The sequence below is a fragment of the Exophiala aquamarina genome (assembly GCF_000709125.1).
Source record: "Exophiala aquamarina CBS 119918 chromosome Unknown aczIA-supercont1.20, whole genome shotgun sequence".
In the NCBI taxonomy this organism is placed as follows: Eukaryota; Fungi; Ascomycota; class Eurotiomycetes; order Chaetothyriales; family Herpotrichiellaceae; genus Exophiala; species Exophiala aquamarina.
The window spans coordinates 137112-157580 of record NW_013550568.1 but is presented as its reverse complement, the minus strand read 5'-3'; the positions used below and the strand labels follow the sequence as shown (position 1 = coordinate 157580).

General features: G+C 50.7%; 6 protein-coding genes across 6 annotated transcripts; 3 read left to right on the top strand and 3 right to left on the bottom strand.

The window, feature by feature from the left end:
• Window positions 1–1822: 1822 nt before the first annotated feature.
• Window positions 1823–2966, bottom strand: A1O9_11926 (uncharacterized protein; the record flags this gene model as incomplete). Its single annotated transcript, XM_013399072.1, has 3 exons — window positions 1823–2115; window positions 2180–2684; window positions 2742–2966. 3 exons carry the CDS (start codon window positions 2964–2966, stop codon window positions 1823–1825), a joined length of 1023 nt encoding a protein of 340 aa, XP_013254526.1.
• A 1154-nt stretch (window positions 2967–4120) lies between these two features.
• On the top strand, window positions 4121–5562 carry A1O9_11925 (uncharacterized protein; the record flags this gene model as incomplete). The annotated part of the gene is made up of 2 exons (XM_013399071.1): window positions 4121–5275; window positions 5335–5562. 2 exons carry the CDS (start codon window positions 4121–4123, stop codon window positions 5560–5562), a joined length of 1383 nt encoding a protein of 460 aa, XP_013254525.1.
• A 183-nt stretch (window positions 5563–5745) lies between these two features.
• Window positions 5746–8092, bottom strand: A1O9_11924 (uncharacterized protein; the record flags this gene model as incomplete). Its single annotated transcript, XM_013399070.1, has 4 exons — window positions 5746–6018; window positions 6095–6447; window positions 6499–6543; window positions 6595–8092. 4 exons carry the CDS (start codon window positions 8090–8092, stop codon window positions 5746–5748), a joined length of 2169 nt encoding a protein of 722 aa, XP_013254524.1.
• Window positions 8093–10368: 2276 nt separating this feature from the next.
• A1O9_11923 (uncharacterized protein) lies at window positions 10369–12179 on the top strand (the record flags this gene model as incomplete). Its single annotated transcript, XM_013399069.1, has 4 exons — window positions 10369–10428; window positions 10503–11111; window positions 11168–11329; window positions 11379–12179. 4 exons carry the CDS (start codon window positions 10369–10371, stop codon window positions 12177–12179), a joined length of 1632 nt encoding a protein of 543 aa, XP_013254523.1.
• Window positions 12180–12614: 435 nt separating this feature from the next.
• On the bottom strand, window positions 12615–15703 carry A1O9_11922 (uncharacterized protein; the record flags this gene model as incomplete). The annotated part of the gene is made up of 6 exons (XM_013399068.1): window positions 12615–13582; window positions 13631–13990; window positions 14042–14213; window positions 14269–14742; window positions 14790–14852; window positions 14897–15703. The coding sequence occupies 6 exons, from the start codon at window positions 15701–15703 to the stop codon at window positions 12615–12617; spliced, it is 2844 nt and encodes a 947-aa protein (XP_013254522.1).
• Window positions 15704–16416: 713 nt separating this feature from the next.
• On the top strand, window positions 16417–19185 carry A1O9_11921 (uncharacterized protein; the record flags this gene model as incomplete). Its single annotated transcript, XM_013399067.1, has 1 exon — window positions 16417–19185. One exon carries the CDS (start codon window positions 16417–16419, stop codon window positions 19183–19185), a length of 2769 nt encoding a protein of 922 aa, XP_013254521.1.
• Window positions 19186–20469: the final 1284 nt, after the last annotated feature.

Genomic DNA, 20469 nt, shown 5'->3' with positions numbered 1-20469 from the left:
TTCACAACTATCAGCGAGAAATTGCCATCAAGGAGTGCAGGAAATACAATAATCAAATAGGCAAATAGGCAAGCAGGGTGTACTGTAACATAGTAGTGTGTGTTGTACAAATGTATCTCGTACAATCGAATCCATATGAATATCAACACAAGATATAAGGCTACAGATGTCGTAACGCCTTGTCATCATTCCAAACAGCGAATTCTACGCCGAATACGGGGGAGGAGGGCCTTGCTCGCGATGAGGCTCACTCGACCGATATACCCGCTCAGACGGCTGCTGAGGCTGGGCAGTGTTTTTCCGCAACTTGTTTTTCTCCCCTTTCTTAGAGCTGCTGCTCCTCTGGCGGAACTCTGGCCTGCTCTCAACACCTCGGGTCTGGCTCTGAGGTCGGTCTGCTTCATACTCCGAGTCAGATGAATCGTCGACTTGTACAACTTCACGAGCCGTCATCGTCTGGCCACGAGACTGCTCCTCAACAGCCGCCTCGCGCGCCGCCTTCTTCTCGCCATGTTTCTCGATCGCCAGGTTGATCAGCCCGCCGACCAGCGCGGTGATCGGTCCCTGTCGTCTCTGATGGCGGCCGTACATGTCGCGGCCGCCGCAACAACCACGCCCGGAGCCGTAGTCGTAGCCGTAGCCGCTGTTGTAGGATTGGTTCATGGGCATCATGCTCATGGCCATCATGCTGTTGGCGTCGAGAACTCGCACGCCGCTCGAGCCGCAGCGGCAGCGTCGCCGGTAGCATGTGCATTGGTAGCCGAGTACTGTTTCATTGCCGTAGGCGTTGGCTGTGGTGGTGGTGAGGGTGTTGGGGTGGCCGAAGATAATCGGTGTGTTGGCCATGGCTCTTCTTGCGTGTTTACCCATATGATGTGATTGGTATTGGAACGGGGGTTTGAGATGGAATGGACGTCAGGCTTTCCTGTGATCGGTTGCGTATTGATCTTGATGATACTGAACAGTGCTTCTTTCCGCATGCAATCCGCTGATTTTGTAGATGTGTGAAATAAAGACACGGTGGGAATGTCTCATGATATATATCCCTCCCGAGCACCACATACCAAAACCATTTCCCCAAGCTGTGTTGGTCGCATGGAGCCTTGATGCACAGCCCAGGCATCAGTTAATCCCACCAGTCACAGCACAGCACCTCGATGAAACAGCCATATCAGGCTACCTTCGCGAACTGGAAAGGGATGGGGAACCGCGATCTGCGTCATTTAGCCTCCGACCGGTAATCCCTAGTCGTAAGTACGGAGTAGGTTACTCGTACACGCGTGGCCGTCAAAGCTTCGTTGGTTACAGTCACTCAATACTCAGAGTGGGTGCAACAGCTACCATGGCTGTGTCAAAACTCTCTCCCGGAGCCTTTGAGGCGGAGTAACGTCTCCCCGAATCAGGGTCGGGCGGCAGGCACGGCCGAGTACTGAAGGCGGCGCTCTTGCCTGGCGGTACCCAATGATGTCAACGCTTGAATACCCCGCTAATCCTAATGCGGTCATTCCCACGAGCTTGGTTGTCCACAAGTAACTAACTTCCTGCGATAATTACTCTCTGCGGTGCTCCCAGCGGGTACCTTTCTCAGCGCGACACCACTCGATCGCCATGATGGCTGCTCGTAATACGAGGCTGAGGCCATGTTTTCTGATGCAAGCCCACGATAGAGTGGGACTTGGTCACTTGCAAATGAGCACGGACAGAAAAGGCACCAACCATCAAAGAAATCATGATTTTCATTCAGCCCTGGAGGCTGTTCATATGCCATTTTTAAACCAATCGCTGTCCATAAATCTGGTATGCAGCTTGGTGGACCGCTATATCAAAAATTAAATATGGTCCCGACAGTGGACGGCGCCAGACGACCCGGCAACACGTTCTCAATTTCATTCCTTGCCCGCCAGCCGGTACAGTGCCCTGGCATAAGCACATGCGGATCCAGGGCCTTGAGGTCCTGGACAGTCTGTTTAATGAAGGCTTCATTCGGCCCAACTAAGTGGTAGCCTCCGATGACAGCGTGCAATGGCGAACCTTCTCCAGCGAGCTCAAGCGCATGCTTGCACGCATTGACTACGCCTGCGTGGCTGCATCCGGTGAATACCACCACTCCCTTACCTAATCTCGTTTAGATTGGTCAGTTTCTTGACAGCATTTCGTGGAGTGTTCTTTCGTCACGAACCTTTGACCTTACACATCAGTAGACGCTCATCGCGTATCAACTCGTCCTTCTCCCAGACGCCGGTTGCTTCGATATACCTCATCCCTCTCAAGAAGCCGATCTCATATGGCGTCACCCTTGGGATCTCGCCAGAGACCATGAAACTGCCGTCAAGAATAGTATGGGCTTTGTCATTCTTTACCATAGTTGCGCCAGTGGCCTCAATTTCAGCAAACGTCGGGTCCCGCTCCAACGAGACCGGTCCCATGGGCCCTTGAAAGCCCCGATAATCCGGTCGATCTGGATGGAGGTCGATGGTCAAGCCATCTTTGGAGGACTTCGCTTCTTGGATCATAGGTATCGCCTTCAATATTCCACCAGAATGATCACGATGCCAGTGCGAAAGCTGGATCCATTCGATCTTGCCAATATCTGCCCCCAGTCTCTTCGCATTGAGTTCCCAGATGTGCTCTTCCGGTGCCGTATCGAAGAGCACAGTTCGGCATTCATTTCCCTTGATCGCCGTCTGTAGGAAATTCTATCAGCTCCATAATACTTCTCAAGGATCATGACAACACCGCACAATCATCAGTGATAGTCCATGTGCCCCACAGCAGAGATTGTCGAGACGAATCTCGTGGCTTGCACCTCCACGGCTGGCGGGGTCAAGTGGCGCCTTGAGCGCTATACTGGACATTTGGCCAGACACCTTGAGATCTGGGTGGTTATAACTAGAAATTGGGTCAACTTCATTGTCCACGATAACCACCACTTCTAAGGAATCAAGTTCAACGAGCGCAGAAGCCATGCCGCCAATTTGGGTATGGTAACCGGATCCGACTTTGAGATCCAGTGTCAAGCTGAGCCCCTTCAAAATGATTTTCTCAAGTACTATGTATAACTCGGTCAGATAAATAATGGCCACCTGTTATCTAGCAACAGAAGGAGTCCAGACTGCCCCCAGACTGCCGGCCTGACGTTACTTTACCCGTATTCCGTGAAAGCGGCTCTCCAATTAGCATTCATATTCGGGGTAGCTGAAAGCCATCCAAATCCCGAACCCTCCGGGAAGGAATCTACTGTTCTGGAAGTGTCGCTTTTGCAGCACGACGACTTCGGGCGAGACCATCAGGCCTATCCTTTAAGTACGATCACTTAGACCTTGGTGGTTGCTCATGGCTAACCCAGTTGCATAGCTGCTGTTCGCGTTGGTCTCAGGATCTCCCACATGGCTCAGTTTGCTAACCATTTCTTCGTGATACTCGTATGTTGGGTATCCACTCAGTATCTTTCCTTGCTGACTTAAGGTGGGTAGGTACGGAGGAGAGACCGCCCTGATTGATCGATAGAGTAGAATTCTACAACACGATCAACACGAGTAATACACGCCTGCAGTGGACACTAAATCGCACACTCGGGTATAACTATGTCCCACTCATCATGTCAGAACGGAGGGCCTGACCGCGCCAGATGGTACCACGAATCCACGATTGGTCCACTATCACTTCCGGAGTGGGCCATCGAGCGTATGAGTACTCGGTCGCCCTCTTGATGTCTAAGGCCTAACGGCGTGTTTCGGGAGCGGAACTCCTTCTATCGATTTCAATACCTATTATCGAAACCCTTCTGTGCCGCAACCATGAAGCAAATCAGGATAGGACAAGAGTTACTCGGATCCACAGCTGGGCTTGCTTAAGCGGCCCTCAGGTCCGGGGATCCAGTGGGAACTGGGAACTCAAATATGCCTAACTACTGTGGATCGATCGACGGCCTAAACACGCGACGGAATTAATTATTCCAGATAACCAAATAGGCGACCCTGGTGATCTCTGTTAAAAATACGAGGATGAACAGTGTATTCATATTTACTGAATGCTAGTCCTGCTCGAAATATCCCGAATTCATACATATCCTCATCCTAGTCTTCCTCAATTGTCACGTACGCACCCGTTGTCAAGAAACATGGCTGACAAAGACAATCAAACTGAGGGTCTCAAATCTCTTCTAACTTCCCAAGAGATCGTTGATCCATCTTCTCCCGACTATCAAAGAGCATCCCGTACTTGGTCGGCACATGCCAATCTCAGGCCTGGCCTAGTCATTCAGCCAAAGGATGTACCAACCCTGAGCAAGAGCATTTCCTACCTGGCCAACACCGCCCTTGACTTTCGAGTCCGTTGTACAGGTGTTGGCAATGCATCCGCGAAAGACGTCCTAGTCAGCCTAGCTGCGTTCAAATCGTTCTCATTCAACCCAGACGACGACACAATCACATTCGGTGCAGGGCATACTTGGGGTGAAATCGACCAAAAGGTTGAGAAACATGCACCCGGCTACGCGGCCCTCTCGGCTCGCTGCAGGTTCGTCGGTGTAGGCGGTTCCATCCTTCATGGTGGGCAGTCCTGGCTGAGTCACCAGTATGGGCTCGCATCCGATCCACAGAATCTGCTTGATGTTCAGGTGATCAAAATGGATGGGACTGTCCTCTGGGCAAGTGAGGAGCCAGAGTTGTTGTGGGCCATGAGAGGCGGAGGCGGAGGGTTCGCCGTGGCGACAGCTTACAAGATGAGAGTCTACAAGTATCCGTCTTCGATTTTCTGCGGCCAGATCATCTATCCCGCTGATGCCATGCCGATCGTGGCAAGGGAGACAGCCGCATTTATTGCAAGATGTAGTGATCCCAAGATTGCACTGCACCTATACTGCCTGGATATGACTCAAGGTTCGATGACGAGCAAGGAGCCGAAACCGGGAATATCAATCTTCGCATATGACGCCAATGGAGAAGAGCATGGGAGAAGCGCCGACGGGTTCAAGTGGGCTTTGGATATTGAAGGTGCCATTGACATGACCCACGCCGTCAATTTCAGACAAGTCAATGAGAGCTTTGGTAAGTCTCAGTCTGCATATTCTTACGGTGTTTTTGCAGACGCTGATGCCACGACAGATGCTCTGGAGGCACATTTCGGTGTCACCAATACATGGCAAGCAGGTGTCACTGTACCTGAGGCGACTGAGCAACTGATAACAGACGCATGGAATTGGTATCTGGCCTTGAAAGAACAAGATCCCATGCTTGTCAAGGGCACCTATGTCTTGCTGGAGATGATGCAAAAGGTGTGTTTAGCATGTTAAGAAATCGACGCTTCCCCGAATCTTCCGCTGACATTTGCCAGGCTGCGTATCAATCACTGGGTTATCCCAGCACCGCTACCGCTTGGCCGCATACCAGAAATCGACATAATCTTCAACTCGGTACCGGAATTGCACCAGGGAATCCCAAAAGCGATGCCCTTGCTTACAAAGCCATGGCGGAGGGCCCCTATCAGATCCGACCTGAGCATACTGGGGGGAACTACTTCCCAAACTTCATCGAGGAATATGTCAATGCTGAAAAGGTATAATTCATTCCGGTCTTGGTTCGGCGATCGTGTTCAGTTTTACTAACCTGGCCGTCTCTGATACATAGGTGTTTGGCGTCAACTGGCCAAAATTGCTCGCGCTGAAACAGAAATACGACCCGAAGAACAGGCTCGGTGGCCCATTTGCACAATAGTTCCGTGGCGGTCGGATGTTGCCTTAATCTGTTAAGCGATGCGCCGCTGAATCATCTCTGTTTGCTCCGCTTTACCAGGACGAGAAGCGCACAGGCGACGATACGGTAAATGGTCCCAATCGTGAGAAGCACACTGTAAAAACGTCAACATCTCTCGGAGCAGGCCAAGAGTCAGTACGGCATACCCCATGTCCAAAGCTACATGATGGAAACTGAAACCGGTGGCGTCAGCCGCAAGCTCTGTGATGTATAGGTAGTCCAAAGGCTCCACATTCTGTGTGAACCAGATTTCCGTGAACCATGTCTAGTACAGCATGTTAGATGTTGATTTCCGGGACAAGATTGGGTTAGCTTGTGTTCAGACCAAGAAACGAACTTACACCAGGCGACATTCTCCACAACCATTCCATATGCCACGTCTTCACTTTACTCAACGGCGGCGCGGCGCCTCCGAGGATACCAAGAACCAAGCTGCCCATGACGGCCAACAGCGGCCCATCTTCTCGCCGAGTCGCCATGCTGATACAGCTGGAGAACCCGTAGATGCAGTAGAAGTAGAGAAGGTTGGAAGCGAAGATGGTCGGAAACGACATGAGCGGCGTGGCGAGTACGCCCAGGAATACGCTGAAGTGGAGGCATGACAGTGTCATCCTAATCAGCGTCGACAGCACCTTGCCGATGTAGTATGCGTATCGGTTGTGACCAGCGGCGGCCTCTCGCCAATAGATTTGTTCTACTAAGCGTGAGATTCAAGAATAGCTGAAGGGGGCCATTGAAAGCTCACTTTCATCACCAAATACCTTGACGCCAGCCGCGCTAGCTGCCAGTCCTGGATGTAAATTGTCAGCACACATCGACGCTGATGAATTCATAGTCATACCAATTGCAAGTCCACCCAGAAGCCCAATCTGGATAGCAGACTGATAATCCACAGCGCTCGAAAGTGCCGTAAATGGAAAATGGTAGATCCCCTTGAAGAGTTGGCCGTTGGCTGAGAACGCAGAGAGTCCGATCACTGCCCCTGCGAGTGCGCCGACTCCCACTTCAAAGAAAAAGCTGCCGGTGTTGCGGAGCTGCTGAAGCATGGCTCGGTCGAAACAGAACCAGACCTGTGAGAAGAACGGCGCTCCTCGCTTATTTATTGAGTGTTTAAGGGAGTCTTGCTGTGCCAGTGTCGATGCGACCACTCGCACTCCGGCTCTGGGTTTGCTGGCATCATTATTTTTTACCATATCGCCTTTCTCGTCCTCGACGCTGGCCGCTGAGGAGTGGCTCTGCCAGCTATCTAGCAGCCGTTGAACACTGTCCTCCCTCCACGACAGGTCCTCACTGTACTGCTGCCCGCTGCCGGTTGCAATATCCATCAGGACATCGGCAGGGTTTCTGTTCTGGGGAAAGCTAAAGTGAAGTTTGTTGAAATACGTTGTCACCTCTTTGGTTTCGCCTGCATAGATCTGTTGTCCATTACCTAGAAGGAGGAGGTTATCAATGGACTCAAAAACCTCCTGCCGTGGTTGATGGATGATTGCAATCGTCGTGACGCCGAGGCGAGAGATAGATCTCAACAGTCCCATCACAGAGGCTGCAGAAGTCGCGTCAAGCCCCGAGGTCGGTTCATCCAGAAAGAGGGCCATTGGCGCTGCTGCAAGTTCTAGCCCTATACTGACGCGCTTTCTTTGCCCTCCAGAGATCACGGGCTTTCGAGTATCTCCTACCAGCGAATCAGAAACGTGAGACAATCCCAAACAAGCAATCAAAGTGTCAACATGTTCTTGTCTCTGCTCGTCTGACCAGTTGTGAGGCAATCGGATACGAGCTGAATGAAGGATATTTTCTCGCACTGTCAGTTCTGGCAGGACAATGTCATCCTGAGGGACGTATCCTATCAGTTTCTTGTACTTCTTCATCTTCTCCTGATGACCATTCACTAACACTGTGCCTCCAGTATGTTTGGTCTTCCCCATCAGCACATTGAGGAAAGTACTTTTGCCAGCTCCCGAGCCGCCCATAACGGCCCAGAATGACCCGCTTTGCATCACCCCTGAGATACCACTGAGAATGCTTTTGCCAGGCTTTGGTTCAAATGACAGATCTTGAAACTCGAAGGCCAGTCCAACATTGTCGGCCCCAATGCATTCTTGGAATGATCGCATCAGACGCTGGATTTCTGGTGATTCTGCAATCTCTCGTGCCTCAATAGGTTCGCTGGCTATCATTGGCGGAGCTCCAGCCTCTTCGCTTCCAGCTACTGCGTCTGTCGACTTTGCCTTTTGCATAACTTTTCCTCCATGAGTTTTGCGTTTTTTGAACAGGAAAACTCCGATGGCCAGGAGGATGAGAAATACATCCAGTGCCACGGTTATGTAGACGGGAAGCATGACGACCTGTCTCCTACTGCCTCTTGGGCAAGTCGATGCTCTTGCACACTTGATCGGCTCCACGCTGCCCATCGGGCAAAAGCTACCCTCTGGACATCTGAAGGAGAGTTTCCCCGGACGCGGGCAGAAATAGCCTGGTGGGCAGACTCTCGGTTCATAGGCACCTTGAGGCTGACAAGTCCCTTTTGTTGATCGGATGAGCAGGCATTGTTCTGTTGGCGGACAATATTGTGGTGGGTTCGTGGCATTCGAGGTCCGACAGAGGAAACCAGGAAGACATACGTTGGTGTTATTCGGTACACATTGGTTCTGCTCGAACACCATGGTACTGCGCATCTGTTCCAACGTGCCTACCGATATCAGCATGATCCATCAAGAGTCCACATCAGCAAAGAGCGCAGCAATCTCATATCCCAGGTGCAGTGAACAGGGCATTTGCGAGCACCCACAATTGAAATTGTACATTGGAATCGGCATCGCTCCAGGGCGCAGGCATCCAGTTGTGTTCGTCGGCACTAGTAAGGTGGCATTGTTCCAGGCGATGCTGGACATATTGAACTCATTGAGATTGTTCACGATGCCGTCGACGGCAGCCTCACCCACCGTTTCCGCATCCATCGTGGCAATAGATTATGGCAAGCAACAGAGCACGTAGAACGGAGCTCTCCAGAGGAGAACTAAAGGTGAAAAACCACGTCGCAGACAGCAAAACCCTCACGTAGCAATGCATGTGATGACACTCTGACCGCAAGCTTCCATCGGTCCTTGGGAGCATTGTAATTGAGGGTATTAAACTTGGCCATTGTGGTTCTAGAGGGCAGAGTTTGGTTCGTGCTCTTGGTAGGTGTGAACACAAGAACCGTTCCGTCCATTGAAGTGTCCATAAGATGAATATAAGTTGAACCCTAATTTCATCGACCATCTGCGCACTGGCCTGTTCATGATCTGGGCGTCGATAATCCAACGTTCATATCAGGCCTTGCTCCTTATGGTTGATGAGCACTTTGCCGCGAGGATTGAATAGCGTAGAATGATTATTGTTAGCGAGGTCTCTCCTTGCCCACAAGTTCCATCTGAAATTACCACAGAGGAAAACCGTTGCATTCAGCCGCAAGCATCTCCCAAACTGGAAGGCAGAATGAGGAAAGGGTCTGTACGAAAGAGTCGGCAGAGCTGAATGCATATGTACCTCTAAGTTTGGTAAGGTTAGCCACCCAGCTAAGCGAAAAGTTGGTGCACTGGGTAATAATAGGCGTGACTGGGTACCCAAAAACAGAATCCAGTTGAAGTCGGGCCAGCGAAACCAGGGACTCTGGCCGTGGGGTTTCAGTTCACCTGGCGAATAGGGTTGTAACCAAGAGGGAAAACCAGACGGGTAAATCGCTCTCTTCTTGAGGAAATGAAGAGTCACAGCGGCCGACTGGGGCGGCACACGGCCGAGGGCACGGACCACCAGTCCCAAACATGCAGAAATTGTTTCTCGCTGTGTCTTTGTCTGCGGATATTCCAAGCTGGAGCTCGGTTTTCGGATGGCTGATTAACGCCAGGGCAGGGCAGGGTTGGCTGCTTTCGATGCACAGCCATCTACTGTAACAACAACCCCGCCCTTCACGTGGCTATCTCGATTGACGTCCCGGGATTTCTCAGGCACCTTCGTCGAGGTATTGGGTGGCGACCCTCGTCTCTCCTTGCGGGACTAGACTGTAGATGGCTAGCCATGCGAGGTGCAGTTCTTGACCTTCTGAATAGACGAGGAGGAGAGACAAGGCTCTCCAATCTGATGCTGAGATTAACCTCGATACAGCAGACTTTGAGAGGCCCTCTTTCCGAGGCCATGGGGTTCCAGGCAAAGATACCTCGTCCTTGTCGTTGTGTCTCAGAGATGCAAGTCTGCGCTCTTTTTCCATAGCTGAACACACGGTCAGAAAACTGCAACGTAACCTTGAAGAAAACCCTCCGGTTGCTCAAGGGTATTGTTGCCCTCATGATGTCCTGACAAGAAACATCATTTTGCAACAAAGGGGCCACATCGTCATTCGTCTCAGATGCTTATATCTTATATGTATATCATATGGTGAGGCAAAGACGGAGAGATATTGAGGTCGAGCCGAACATTCAAAGCACGGAGAGGTCCTTCTTAGTAACAAGCATCCTGTACTTCCGCATGAAGACGCATTTCGTATCGTAAAGCCTCATCCGCATCCAGGCTGCCTTGCACCTTCGCAAGGCCCACACAATTGAGGCCATACGCAACACTCCGTCGGGATTCATCCTGAATGGGAAACATAGGCCGGCCGAGCACTGGATGTGGCCTGTGTCGCAAGCGGAGGGTCAAGGTCAGTTCTATCAGTCCCATGGCCCTCGTGCCTGTCACTGTTGCCCGTGGCGTTGCATGCTCAAACGTGATTAGTGTGACGAAGGTCGACCTGGATGTCGCAATTGCGAAAGGCTGAAAAAGCCATGCCCCGGATATCGAGAGCCTGGATATGGCTTCATTCGAACAACTGTCTTCGTTGCGCCAAAAGACGACCAACGCCAACCTCGAGACGCATCACCACCATTCCATGTACAGCCGAGTCAGCTGCGAACACCCGACATCGAACTCGACCGCAGTTATGGCAACGAAGACTCTATGCGAGGGCGGAGCCTCGACCACCAGTATGATGGTATACCGACCCCGAGATCAATGACAACAAGTCCAGATAGCGTGACAGAACAGTCTGTGTGTTACTCCCTACAACAACTGGACGTCAACTCTCGGGTCTTGTATGGAAACGCGGCGTTTAGCTTCCTGCCTACCATTCTTGCCCAGGCAGGCCCGGATTCCTGTGTTTACGCATCGATGCGGTCAGTCGGGGCAATCAACTTTGCCAATCGCTCTCCTACCGTTGATTTACGATCCATTGTCGATTTGGAGTACGCAAGAGCTGTTTCATCAGTCACAAGCGCACTGGCAGACCCCCAACAATGCTTGAAGGATGAGACTTTGGTGGCGGTCTGGTTGTTGGCCATGCGAGAAGTACTTTTGGCCCTACCCTTATCGATTCACCGAGAACGACAAGCTGACGCTCACAGATGTTGACAGGGGTTAGTGGACCATCACGGCCGGGAGGGTCTGGTGCCTCTGGATATCAAACCCATGTCGATGGCACTCTTATGCTCTTGCGCCTACGTGGTGAGGAGCAATTCACTCGCCCTGAAGGTCGCCATTTATACTCAACACTCCTCTCTGCCATGGTATACATCTTTATCCTATCCCTCAAGGACACCCAGCTAACAGCTGCAGCACTGGCGACCTCTATTTGCAAGCGAAGAACCGACGCAAGAATACCTCACCCTCGAATCCCAGATCTCAAAAGCGACTCAGGTACCGCCAGCCTCACACAAGCTACATGCCTTCTTTCACGGCACATGCAAGCTCAGGGCGCGGATCAAGAATTTCTTGTACATGCAACAACAAGACGTCAACATTAACCAACAGAAGATCATCGGCACGTATCTCCGAGCCGCACGACGTCTGGAAGACAAGATGCTGGGATGGTGTGACATCCCCGAGTGGTTGCCTCGCAAAGTCCACCTCGGCAACAGCCCGTCTCGATACCAAACACTCTTCCGCAACCCATGGACGGTCGGTAGCCTGTACAGACTGCACTGCTTCGTGTCCTGGCCCGGTTTCTTCCATTGGAATCGCTTCTTCGTCGCCAAGATCCTGCTGCACGGCGCGCTGCTCGACGCCCTATCCGTCCTGAACCCAAGCACCACGGTGTCCGGATACGCCGAGGACATGGATATCCCGACCTTGATTCAGATCCACACCGCCATCATCCACGAGTCAGTCGGCGACTTCCTCGGCCTGCTAGCATACGCCTTCGGCGACGTCGACGGCGATGGCTTCATTCGCGCCATACCCACCCCTGTCATAAGTGACGGTGCCGCAGACGAACACCGTGGCATCGATATTCCCGCTACTCTCCAGGTCCAGCCCCCTTTGACGTTTCTCATCACTTTCAAGTACCTCGCTCCCGGCCAGCGGGAGGCCATGTTTCTCGCGTTGCAGCGTATTCAAGCGGAGTTTTGTTTGAAGTAGCGCTCGATTTGGTTTGGTTTCTGGCTATGGTTGTTTTTCAAAAACCTTCGGCGCCGGTTCGTTGGCTTTGGGACCAGGAGACGGAAAAGCAAACTTTGTGTGTGCGACACGGAATAACAGAACGGTCGTCACAAGTCTTCTTTAAACACTACCATCGCATACAGTGAGTATCTTGCGTGGTGCTTGGAGTACAATTGAAACATGACGAGTTTGCATGAATTGAACATAGTAATGGTATTGAGCTGTTGAGCTGGCCACGTTCCTGGACCAAAATTCTACTCCCTGGTCCTCGCGGGGTCTCCGAAAGCCCTCTCGTGAAACCCGTCTCATCACGGTACACCACGCCCAACAGTATTACAGTGATACTGGCTGGAAGGACCCTCTATGAAGACTTATCAGCTGTTCTTCCAAAGGAAAAAACCATGATAGATACCGCTAGAACATATCGAGGTCCAGGTCATTGAGATCCTCCAAGTTCATATCTGTACTCTGTGGCCCGTAGAGCGCATCAAAACTCAAGTCAACATCATTGCCTCCCATACCATCGTCGAGATTTCCCAGGGCGGCAGCTTCCCCCAAAACCTGGTCGATTCCGTCTGCCTCGTGGCCCTGCTCAGCTTGCAAGTCCAAGCCATCGCCCTGCCCTGATACGACAGCATCGAGGTTCGCGTTCGCCGTATCGATGTTGCTCAGCTGATGCGCGAACGCAAACTGGTCTAGATTCATGTCCTGGGCAGTCAAGATGGTGGTGTAAGTCTCCACTTGTCGGTAAAGCCGAACAACTGCTTCTGCCGAAAGTGCATCGCCTTTGCGTAGAACCGTGCTCAACATGTTGTACCGAATGCGTAATACATCGCGAAGCTTTGGTTCGGCAATGCAAATGATTGTAGAGATCAAATCCAGTGCGAATAGGAAGTTGTGGCTATTACTGAGTTGGAGCAGGACTTCGATGAGTGACCGTAATGTCGCATCTGCACCGTGACATCTGAGGGCCAATCGCATCAGTGATGGAGAGTATCGCGATAACGATTGATTTTCAAGGTCCAGCGAGGTCACGGGTGTGAGGAGACATGTGATACTGCTCTGGAGTGAACCGAGAATATCAATCGTACCGTCCAAAGACTCTCTTTCCGGCACAAATGAGAATTCCTGATATGCACTGAAAATCGAGATTGCTGACTGAATGTTTGGGTCTTGCGATTGGGCAGCTTCCAGTCGTCTTCGCAAGGTGGGCGCAGCCGTGGCCAGTATCGTGCGATGTATGTCCTGCGAATCTGCGCTGCTGGGTGACTTAGTCAGCACTTTCAGAACAACGCCTGCGAGAGCTAGATTATTGTTCAAATATCGGCCAACCCAATTTAATGCCGAGATCAGTGACGGTAGTAGAAATGACTCTAGGAGGTCTGTAAGCCGTTAGCATTGTCTCGAAGACTATAAGTGACTAATCATACAATCAAGGCCAGCGTTCAGCGATTCAGAAGACAGTTTTCCATATTGGTGTGCTGTGACCGACTGCCTCAGTAACGTGGGTATCAGTAGGTAATAGTCATGTGGACTGCAATTGGCGAACAGTTCGTCACTTAAACCATCAGCGAGATAAAGAGCGTTGACCCATTCGCTCAATTTCGATTCTCTGTCCTTCGACAACTCAGACAGAGTATATTCACTGTTTTCTCGCTCAAGATAGTCGGCTAGAAACCCATCCTTTCTCCGAATGCCGATGTCCGATTTGCGCAGTCCTAGTCGCGCTCTGCTGACTAGTATCAACAGGAACACGGCTCCAAATTCATCGTAGATTGGCTGAGCCTCACCTAGGTTGTTTCAGCAGCGCTCTTTTATAACCCTAGAAGACATCTTCCTACCATGGATTTCGTCCCATCGCCAGTCATCAATCAGAGTACAGAGTGGGCCAAGCCAGTAAGCTGGACGGATGAACAAGGAAATACAGTTTATGGCGGATGGTTTCCGCAGAATTGCATTTGCAAGGTCTTTCAAATACTGTGTCTCCTTGGACTGGCAATAGTGTTGTATGACCTAGCAGCAATTAGTGACAAAGACTCTGATCAAAGATGCTGAGAACTCCAGAAACCTCGACGATTGCTTGGCTGAGCGACCCAGCGCTTCCATCACTCCGAACAAGTTCCTCGATCAACTTAGGACCTCTGGAATGGTTTGAAATAACTTGCGTCACAAGATCATCCTTTGAATACAAACCTTTGCTGAAGCTCGCCGTAACGTCTTCACTGCCAATAAGCTGGTGTATAATCTGCGGTGACAATAAATGATGGAGCGAACAGGTGTGCAGGCATTTGTAACCTATTGTCAGGACATCCTGGCTGATCAAAAATGGAGATACCTGGTGCCAAGCATCGGTAATAGCTTCATCGGTATTAAAGCTGTTGAATGAGGAAGCCGATATCATTGAGAGTAGTACTGGCAGCTTACTCTGAATGAAAATCTGGCACTGTTCCACGCGCATGCTAGAGTCTTTGGAGGATACATGGACTCGTAATGAATCAAATGCCGCTATAAACAAATCAATAAACATAGATTGGTGTTCGCTCTGAGGCTTGTTAGTCGGTGCAACATCGGGAGGACAGCTCTCTTTACCTGGTGTCTTGAAGATAGAAAGTTAAGCATAACACTGTCGTCGATGGTCGCACCTGTAGAAAGCTTTTCCATGAGCGCGTGTCGACAGGGAAAGAGAGAGCACATACCAGAGTGTCAAGGTAGCATATCGTAGCCGCTCGTGAGGCCACAATCTGACTTTGGGGAATAGAGACCTGAAACTGCAGGGCTTGCATTTCAGATGCCTGCATCGACTCGTCCGGTTGGATGGAACCGTCACCAATCATGTTAATATGCTTCACAACTGCATTCAGTCGCTCAACAAGTTGAGGTGACATGTTCGGATAAAGGGTCAAACATTGTCCTATGGCTCGTTGAACAGAACTCTGTACGTTAGAAGTGGCATCTTTGGGCAGTTCATGTTGTGACAGAGCCGCCAGACCAGCTTCAGTCGCGGCTAGTGAAGCCAGTAGAAACGCAAGAGCTTCCAGGACGTAGTTGAGTTCTTGGGTTGGGGTCTCCTCCACGGAGCTTGACAAGTGCTGTGACAATGCTATCAGCCACTTAGATGAGAGATTCAAGCATATCTGTGCTTCAGACATATCCATTTTGAATTTGGGAGACACAATAATCATGGTCATGTCCTGCAAAGTTTGTGTGCAACAGTCCAACATATCAGTAGTCTTGGGATTCTTCGATTGGTTCCACTGATGAATGAGAGCCACAAGGGACTCGGATATCTTGGCAAGACCGGTAGTACCAACATGTTCGAGGTAGAGGGATATCAAGGGATCGCCTTTGGCACAAAAGGACTCTCGACAATTGACCAAGGCAGTGACCACCTGGGTTCCATTGATATCGCCTTGGTGTCTTTGCAGTATTTGAGCGAATTCCTTCACAGAACGCCGGTTCAAAAGACATTGTCGGATCAGAGTCATCCATTTTGTCACCGCCATGGTGACTTGAATGCCGGGGCAACTCGCGAGGGATTATGTTTTTCTCATCGTAGTTCGCTTTGAACAGTGGGATGCAGAGCGCCGATCAGCACCAAAATTTCAATCAACAACGAGAGCAAGATCTTAGATTATGTGTTGTTTTAGAAAATGGTAGAATGAGAAAATGAGAATAATCAGCTGGAAGTTGGTGCGTCAAACTTGCGGAGTAAGGCAAAGAAATAATACTGTAGTCGTGCCGGAAGTTGATCGCGATACTCGTTTTGCACCAGCACTTCAAGGCGAAAGTTCTTCTGCGAAATGTTACGAGTCAGACACAGGGCAGCTTAGGGAGACACGTGAGTTTCGGCATGTTGGTATCGCCAAGGCTTGTCACGTGAGCCGCTAAGTCAGCAGGGCTTCAAGGTGCACCACATTCGTAGTCGCTATTTGCAACTTCACTTGATATCGATAATTCAGGGAACGAAACAATGCTTGTTGCTGCATCAAGATTGCCTATCTCATGTTTACATAGTCAGAATTCCCCACGCAACTCCCACCTTGCACCTACGCCTGCAAATTGAGGAAGCAACCTATGACTCGGCTGCAGCCGCCCTTTCCTGGTTGAAATGTCTCTTGAGGCCATTTGGTTCAAACGAGAATTATCGTGGCTGCCCCCGTGATGTCCCAACGGTAGACTAACAGGTGCCGACACAAGGCACATTCGGAAAAGTATGATGGCGGAGTCTTCTCGACGGATCCATCCGTTGTCTGATGATGTTCGTGCTCAGCTATCGTCTTCCATCGAGATTACCTCCCACGAACAGGTCATGACGGGACTTCTGGAAAATGCCCTCGATGCAAACGCAAGATTTATCGCGATTTACCTGAATCTCGCAAGAGGCTACTTCTCAGTACTGGACGATGGCATGGGCATCCGAAAGGTCGAATTCTCTCAGAGTGGCTACTTGGGGCAAATAAACTGTCAGTCGATGAGTTCTGGTCAGAGCACCGAGCAAGACGCATTTACTAATCAACTACTAGGCACCTCCAAGTCAGAATCTTCAGTTGATAGCTATGGTCGGTTCGGCCGCTTCCTGTCCTACCTGTCTGTTATAGCACTTCTTTCGATAACGTCACGCCACAAATCCGAAACTCGTGCCAGCAGACTCATACTCCGTCGCGGCCAGGTCGTCCACCGAAATCTGAGCCTTGATGAGTCTGGCATTGATATCGGCCGATCTGGCACCAAGATTGAGGTTCATAATCTCTTTGGGGATATTCCAGTTAGATCAAAACATATGTACGCTCGCTTCTCTTCGACAGCGGAGATTGAGAGGACTTTTGACCTTTTACGGAGGGTTCTCACCGGTTATCTACTTGCCTACTCAGGTCAGATAGATCTATCCTGCATTCTTAGCGGAACTTCACGAAAACTAGTTCACCGAAGACCAAATCCCTTGGCGTTTCCAACCCAAGTTACACTCGAAATGGTAACATCCGTACTTTCACAGACCAAATCCGGGTCAGCTGTCGAATCCAAGAGCTGGAGATTTGCTTCTGTTCGCACAGCCAAATATTTCATCAGCGCCGCAATATCGGTGGAACCAGCACCATCTCCGTACCACCAATACCTCTCGCTTGGAAACATTCCTGTCCATGCACGCGGGGATCATAATTTGCTCCTCAGGACCATTAACGACCAGTTCCAAAGGTCGAATTTCGGAAAGGATTTCAACGTGCCACGCTCTGAAAGCACTGAAACCATGCTGCAGAGAATGATCACCGAAAATCCAGGACCTCTTAACACAACCAAAAGTGTTGACCGCTGGCCGATGTTCTATATTCGCGTCGATGGCTTACCTAATCACGAGGCAAGAGAGCTTTCACAAGATACTACCTCCTTCACTATCAACAATGTCAACAATTCCATCACCCGAGCCCTGGACTCATTAGTTTCTCATTTCCTCGATGCGGAGCACTTGAAGCCAGCCTCAATGACGACAAGGCCCCAGAAACTTGGTCGGAGCCATCAGAGCTATGGTCCAAATATAAATCTGCCTGCATTGATGAGAAGAAGTGAACTCGCAAATTTGGATACTACTTCACAAATTAGTCAGTGGCATCGTATCAAGAGCGGACGCTCGAAGCCAGAAGATATCGACTATGGATTGCCTTTTGCCAAGTCAACTAGAAACCACCACACCCAGACCGACCTAGCCAGAGATAGTCAACTACTTTATGACAACTTGAGCTCTGACGAAATCGACCTTGATATTCCGATCTCCGAAGAATCTCTGTCTACGTCAGACAAAGGAAGCACTTCTGACCTTGGCTCCCATACCGCAGTTGAAAGAGATTTTCTTGGAGAGAGCAGTGTTTGGACCAACCCTCGTGACGGCCGCACCGTTCATGTTGACTCCCGAACGGGTGCAACGATCTCGGCAAGTCACCAGCAACTCAATGCCACGATGCCGCTCAATTCGCAAGTTGTTCGTTCGACCAAGAAATACCAGACACATACACTTGGCTTGCATCACCCAGACAAATCAACACTCGCCCAACCCCATGCTGACCGTGCTCGAAATCTTAAGCCTTACGGCGAAGGCCAAGTTCTTCGGCGGGAGGCCCCCATCGCTACGATTGGAACAGGCGGGCCCCTGACTTTGGATGAGACAGGATCTCCTTATTTATTTCAGGAGAGAAATCAAGTGTCCAAGGAAGACCTGGCTCAAGCAAAAGTGCTTGGACAAGTGGACAGGAAATTTATCCTTATCACCTTGAATAACCTGGTTATCCTTATTGACCAGCATGCAGCTGATGAAAGGGTCAAGCTGGAGCACTTATGCCAAGAGTTATGCATTGGAAATCCCAGCGACCTTGAACGACCTCTTGTCTTCGAGATTGAAGAAGATGAAACGGCCCTCTTCAAAATGTGGCAGGGATATTTTCACAAATGGCAAATCAAGTATGAAGTGCAGGACGTCAGATCAAAACAACGGCTTCAGGATCAGGTGCTGAGACAGGGATTTTTTTCAATCAGAGTGGACGCCCTTCCAAAGCTTATAGCAGAGCGTTGCCGAGCTGAGCCCAGATTGCTCATTGAGCTTCTACGGAATGAGTTATTCTCCAATCGGGCTCAGAGCAAGCTGGAGACATGTTCACAGACAGACTCAAGGCTAGAGTCACGGCGATCGTGGCTGTCCATTGCTGCCTCCTGTCCCGTGGGTGTTCTCGAATTGCTGAAGTCGCGGTCCTGTCGAACTGCGATTATGTTTAACGACATTTTGGATGTGGACGAATGTGAAGAGCTTGTCAAACGCCTATCCAAGTGCGATCTTCCCTTTCAGTGCGCCCACGGACGACCCACTCTCACCGTGCTGACGGATGTTGGACTGCTGGGTCAACATCCTGAGAATAGAGCCGCTGGAGCAGAGGCGGAAGCGCTCGGATATAGAACGCTTGGGTTTGGGGCGGCATGGCAAAAATGGATCTCGAGATCCTAATCCTAGTATCTGGATAGACATTGGATAGGCTGGCTTGCATAAGTTTGTTAGGAGAACTTGGTAATAAATTGGATCAACACACGGCTTGAAAATCCATCAATTGTTGTAGCCTGTATTTGAAGTGTTATGGTCAACCCAGCAGTCACCTAAGTCGCGCGTCGCTGTTGATGCACATAATGGCGTGGCCTGTCAAGATCACGAGATGCATAGAAAGCACGCAGGGCATTCTCAACTTGGACGAGAGTGCAAAAGTGCGGGAAATGCGGCACGAGCGCTAGATCTGGTAATGGTGTATATGACAGGAGCAGGAGGTGTAGTATCCGATCCACCAACACAAAGTGCTTTGTTTTTGGTCTCTCCATTCCTACATCAGACAACTAGTCTAAACTCTCTCATCCAAATTGTCCTACTGCAGAAGGCCCCATGCCCCTGAGTGTAAAGAATGTTGGTCGCGCTCAACAGGATGATCCAGCGGAGCCGGTGGGGACGATGATTGGGTAGTATTGGCTAGTAAGCGCACTGGCGTTAATTATACGCGGATTAGCCCGGAGAGGGCATTAGGCCGGTTTCATCTACCGACCATTCACGTGATCGCAATATGCAGCATCCCTGATGTGGAATGCAAGCGAGGGTGATGCGCGCGCAGTCGCATCCATCACAAAGATAGCAGCCAATAGGCGTGAAAGTTAGCCCCGATAGACGGTGACGGCGCAAGGATGAGGTGAGTCAAGGCGGGCCTTATTCGACCAGAGCGGCTGCCCGCCAGCTGTAACTCGACCTCGGATTTGAAACCTGCATCCAATCCAGGTCATTGACTCCTTGCCCGTGCACACAAACCATGGCCGTCCAGGCTCCCACGGGGAGGTGAGCCAGTCCCGAGCCCCGACTCACTGGGAGTTGCGCTCTCCTGACCGCAAAGGTGACGCGCGCAGCGAGAAATCCCCAACGCCCCCAAGTGAAAGTGAAAGTGGTAAGGACGTGCAGCTCACGTCAAAACGAAGCGGCCGGCACTGGTCGAATGGTGTCCGCTGCATGACGACGGTACAAGTCTCCTGAGCCTTGAGCCTTGAGCCTTGACACACAGCTTGGAACCCGTCAGGACTAGCTACGGCATGTACGGAGTACTCTCGTACTCGTCGACAGTTACGTAGTATCCACGTCCAAGATTGCGAAAGAAGCGATCGGCTGATGCCTTGCATGAGAGCATGGGCGGGCACAGTCCACGGCCCAGTTCGAGTTGAGCACAAAGCATCGTATTCGGACTAGTGACTAGTACTTGATCTT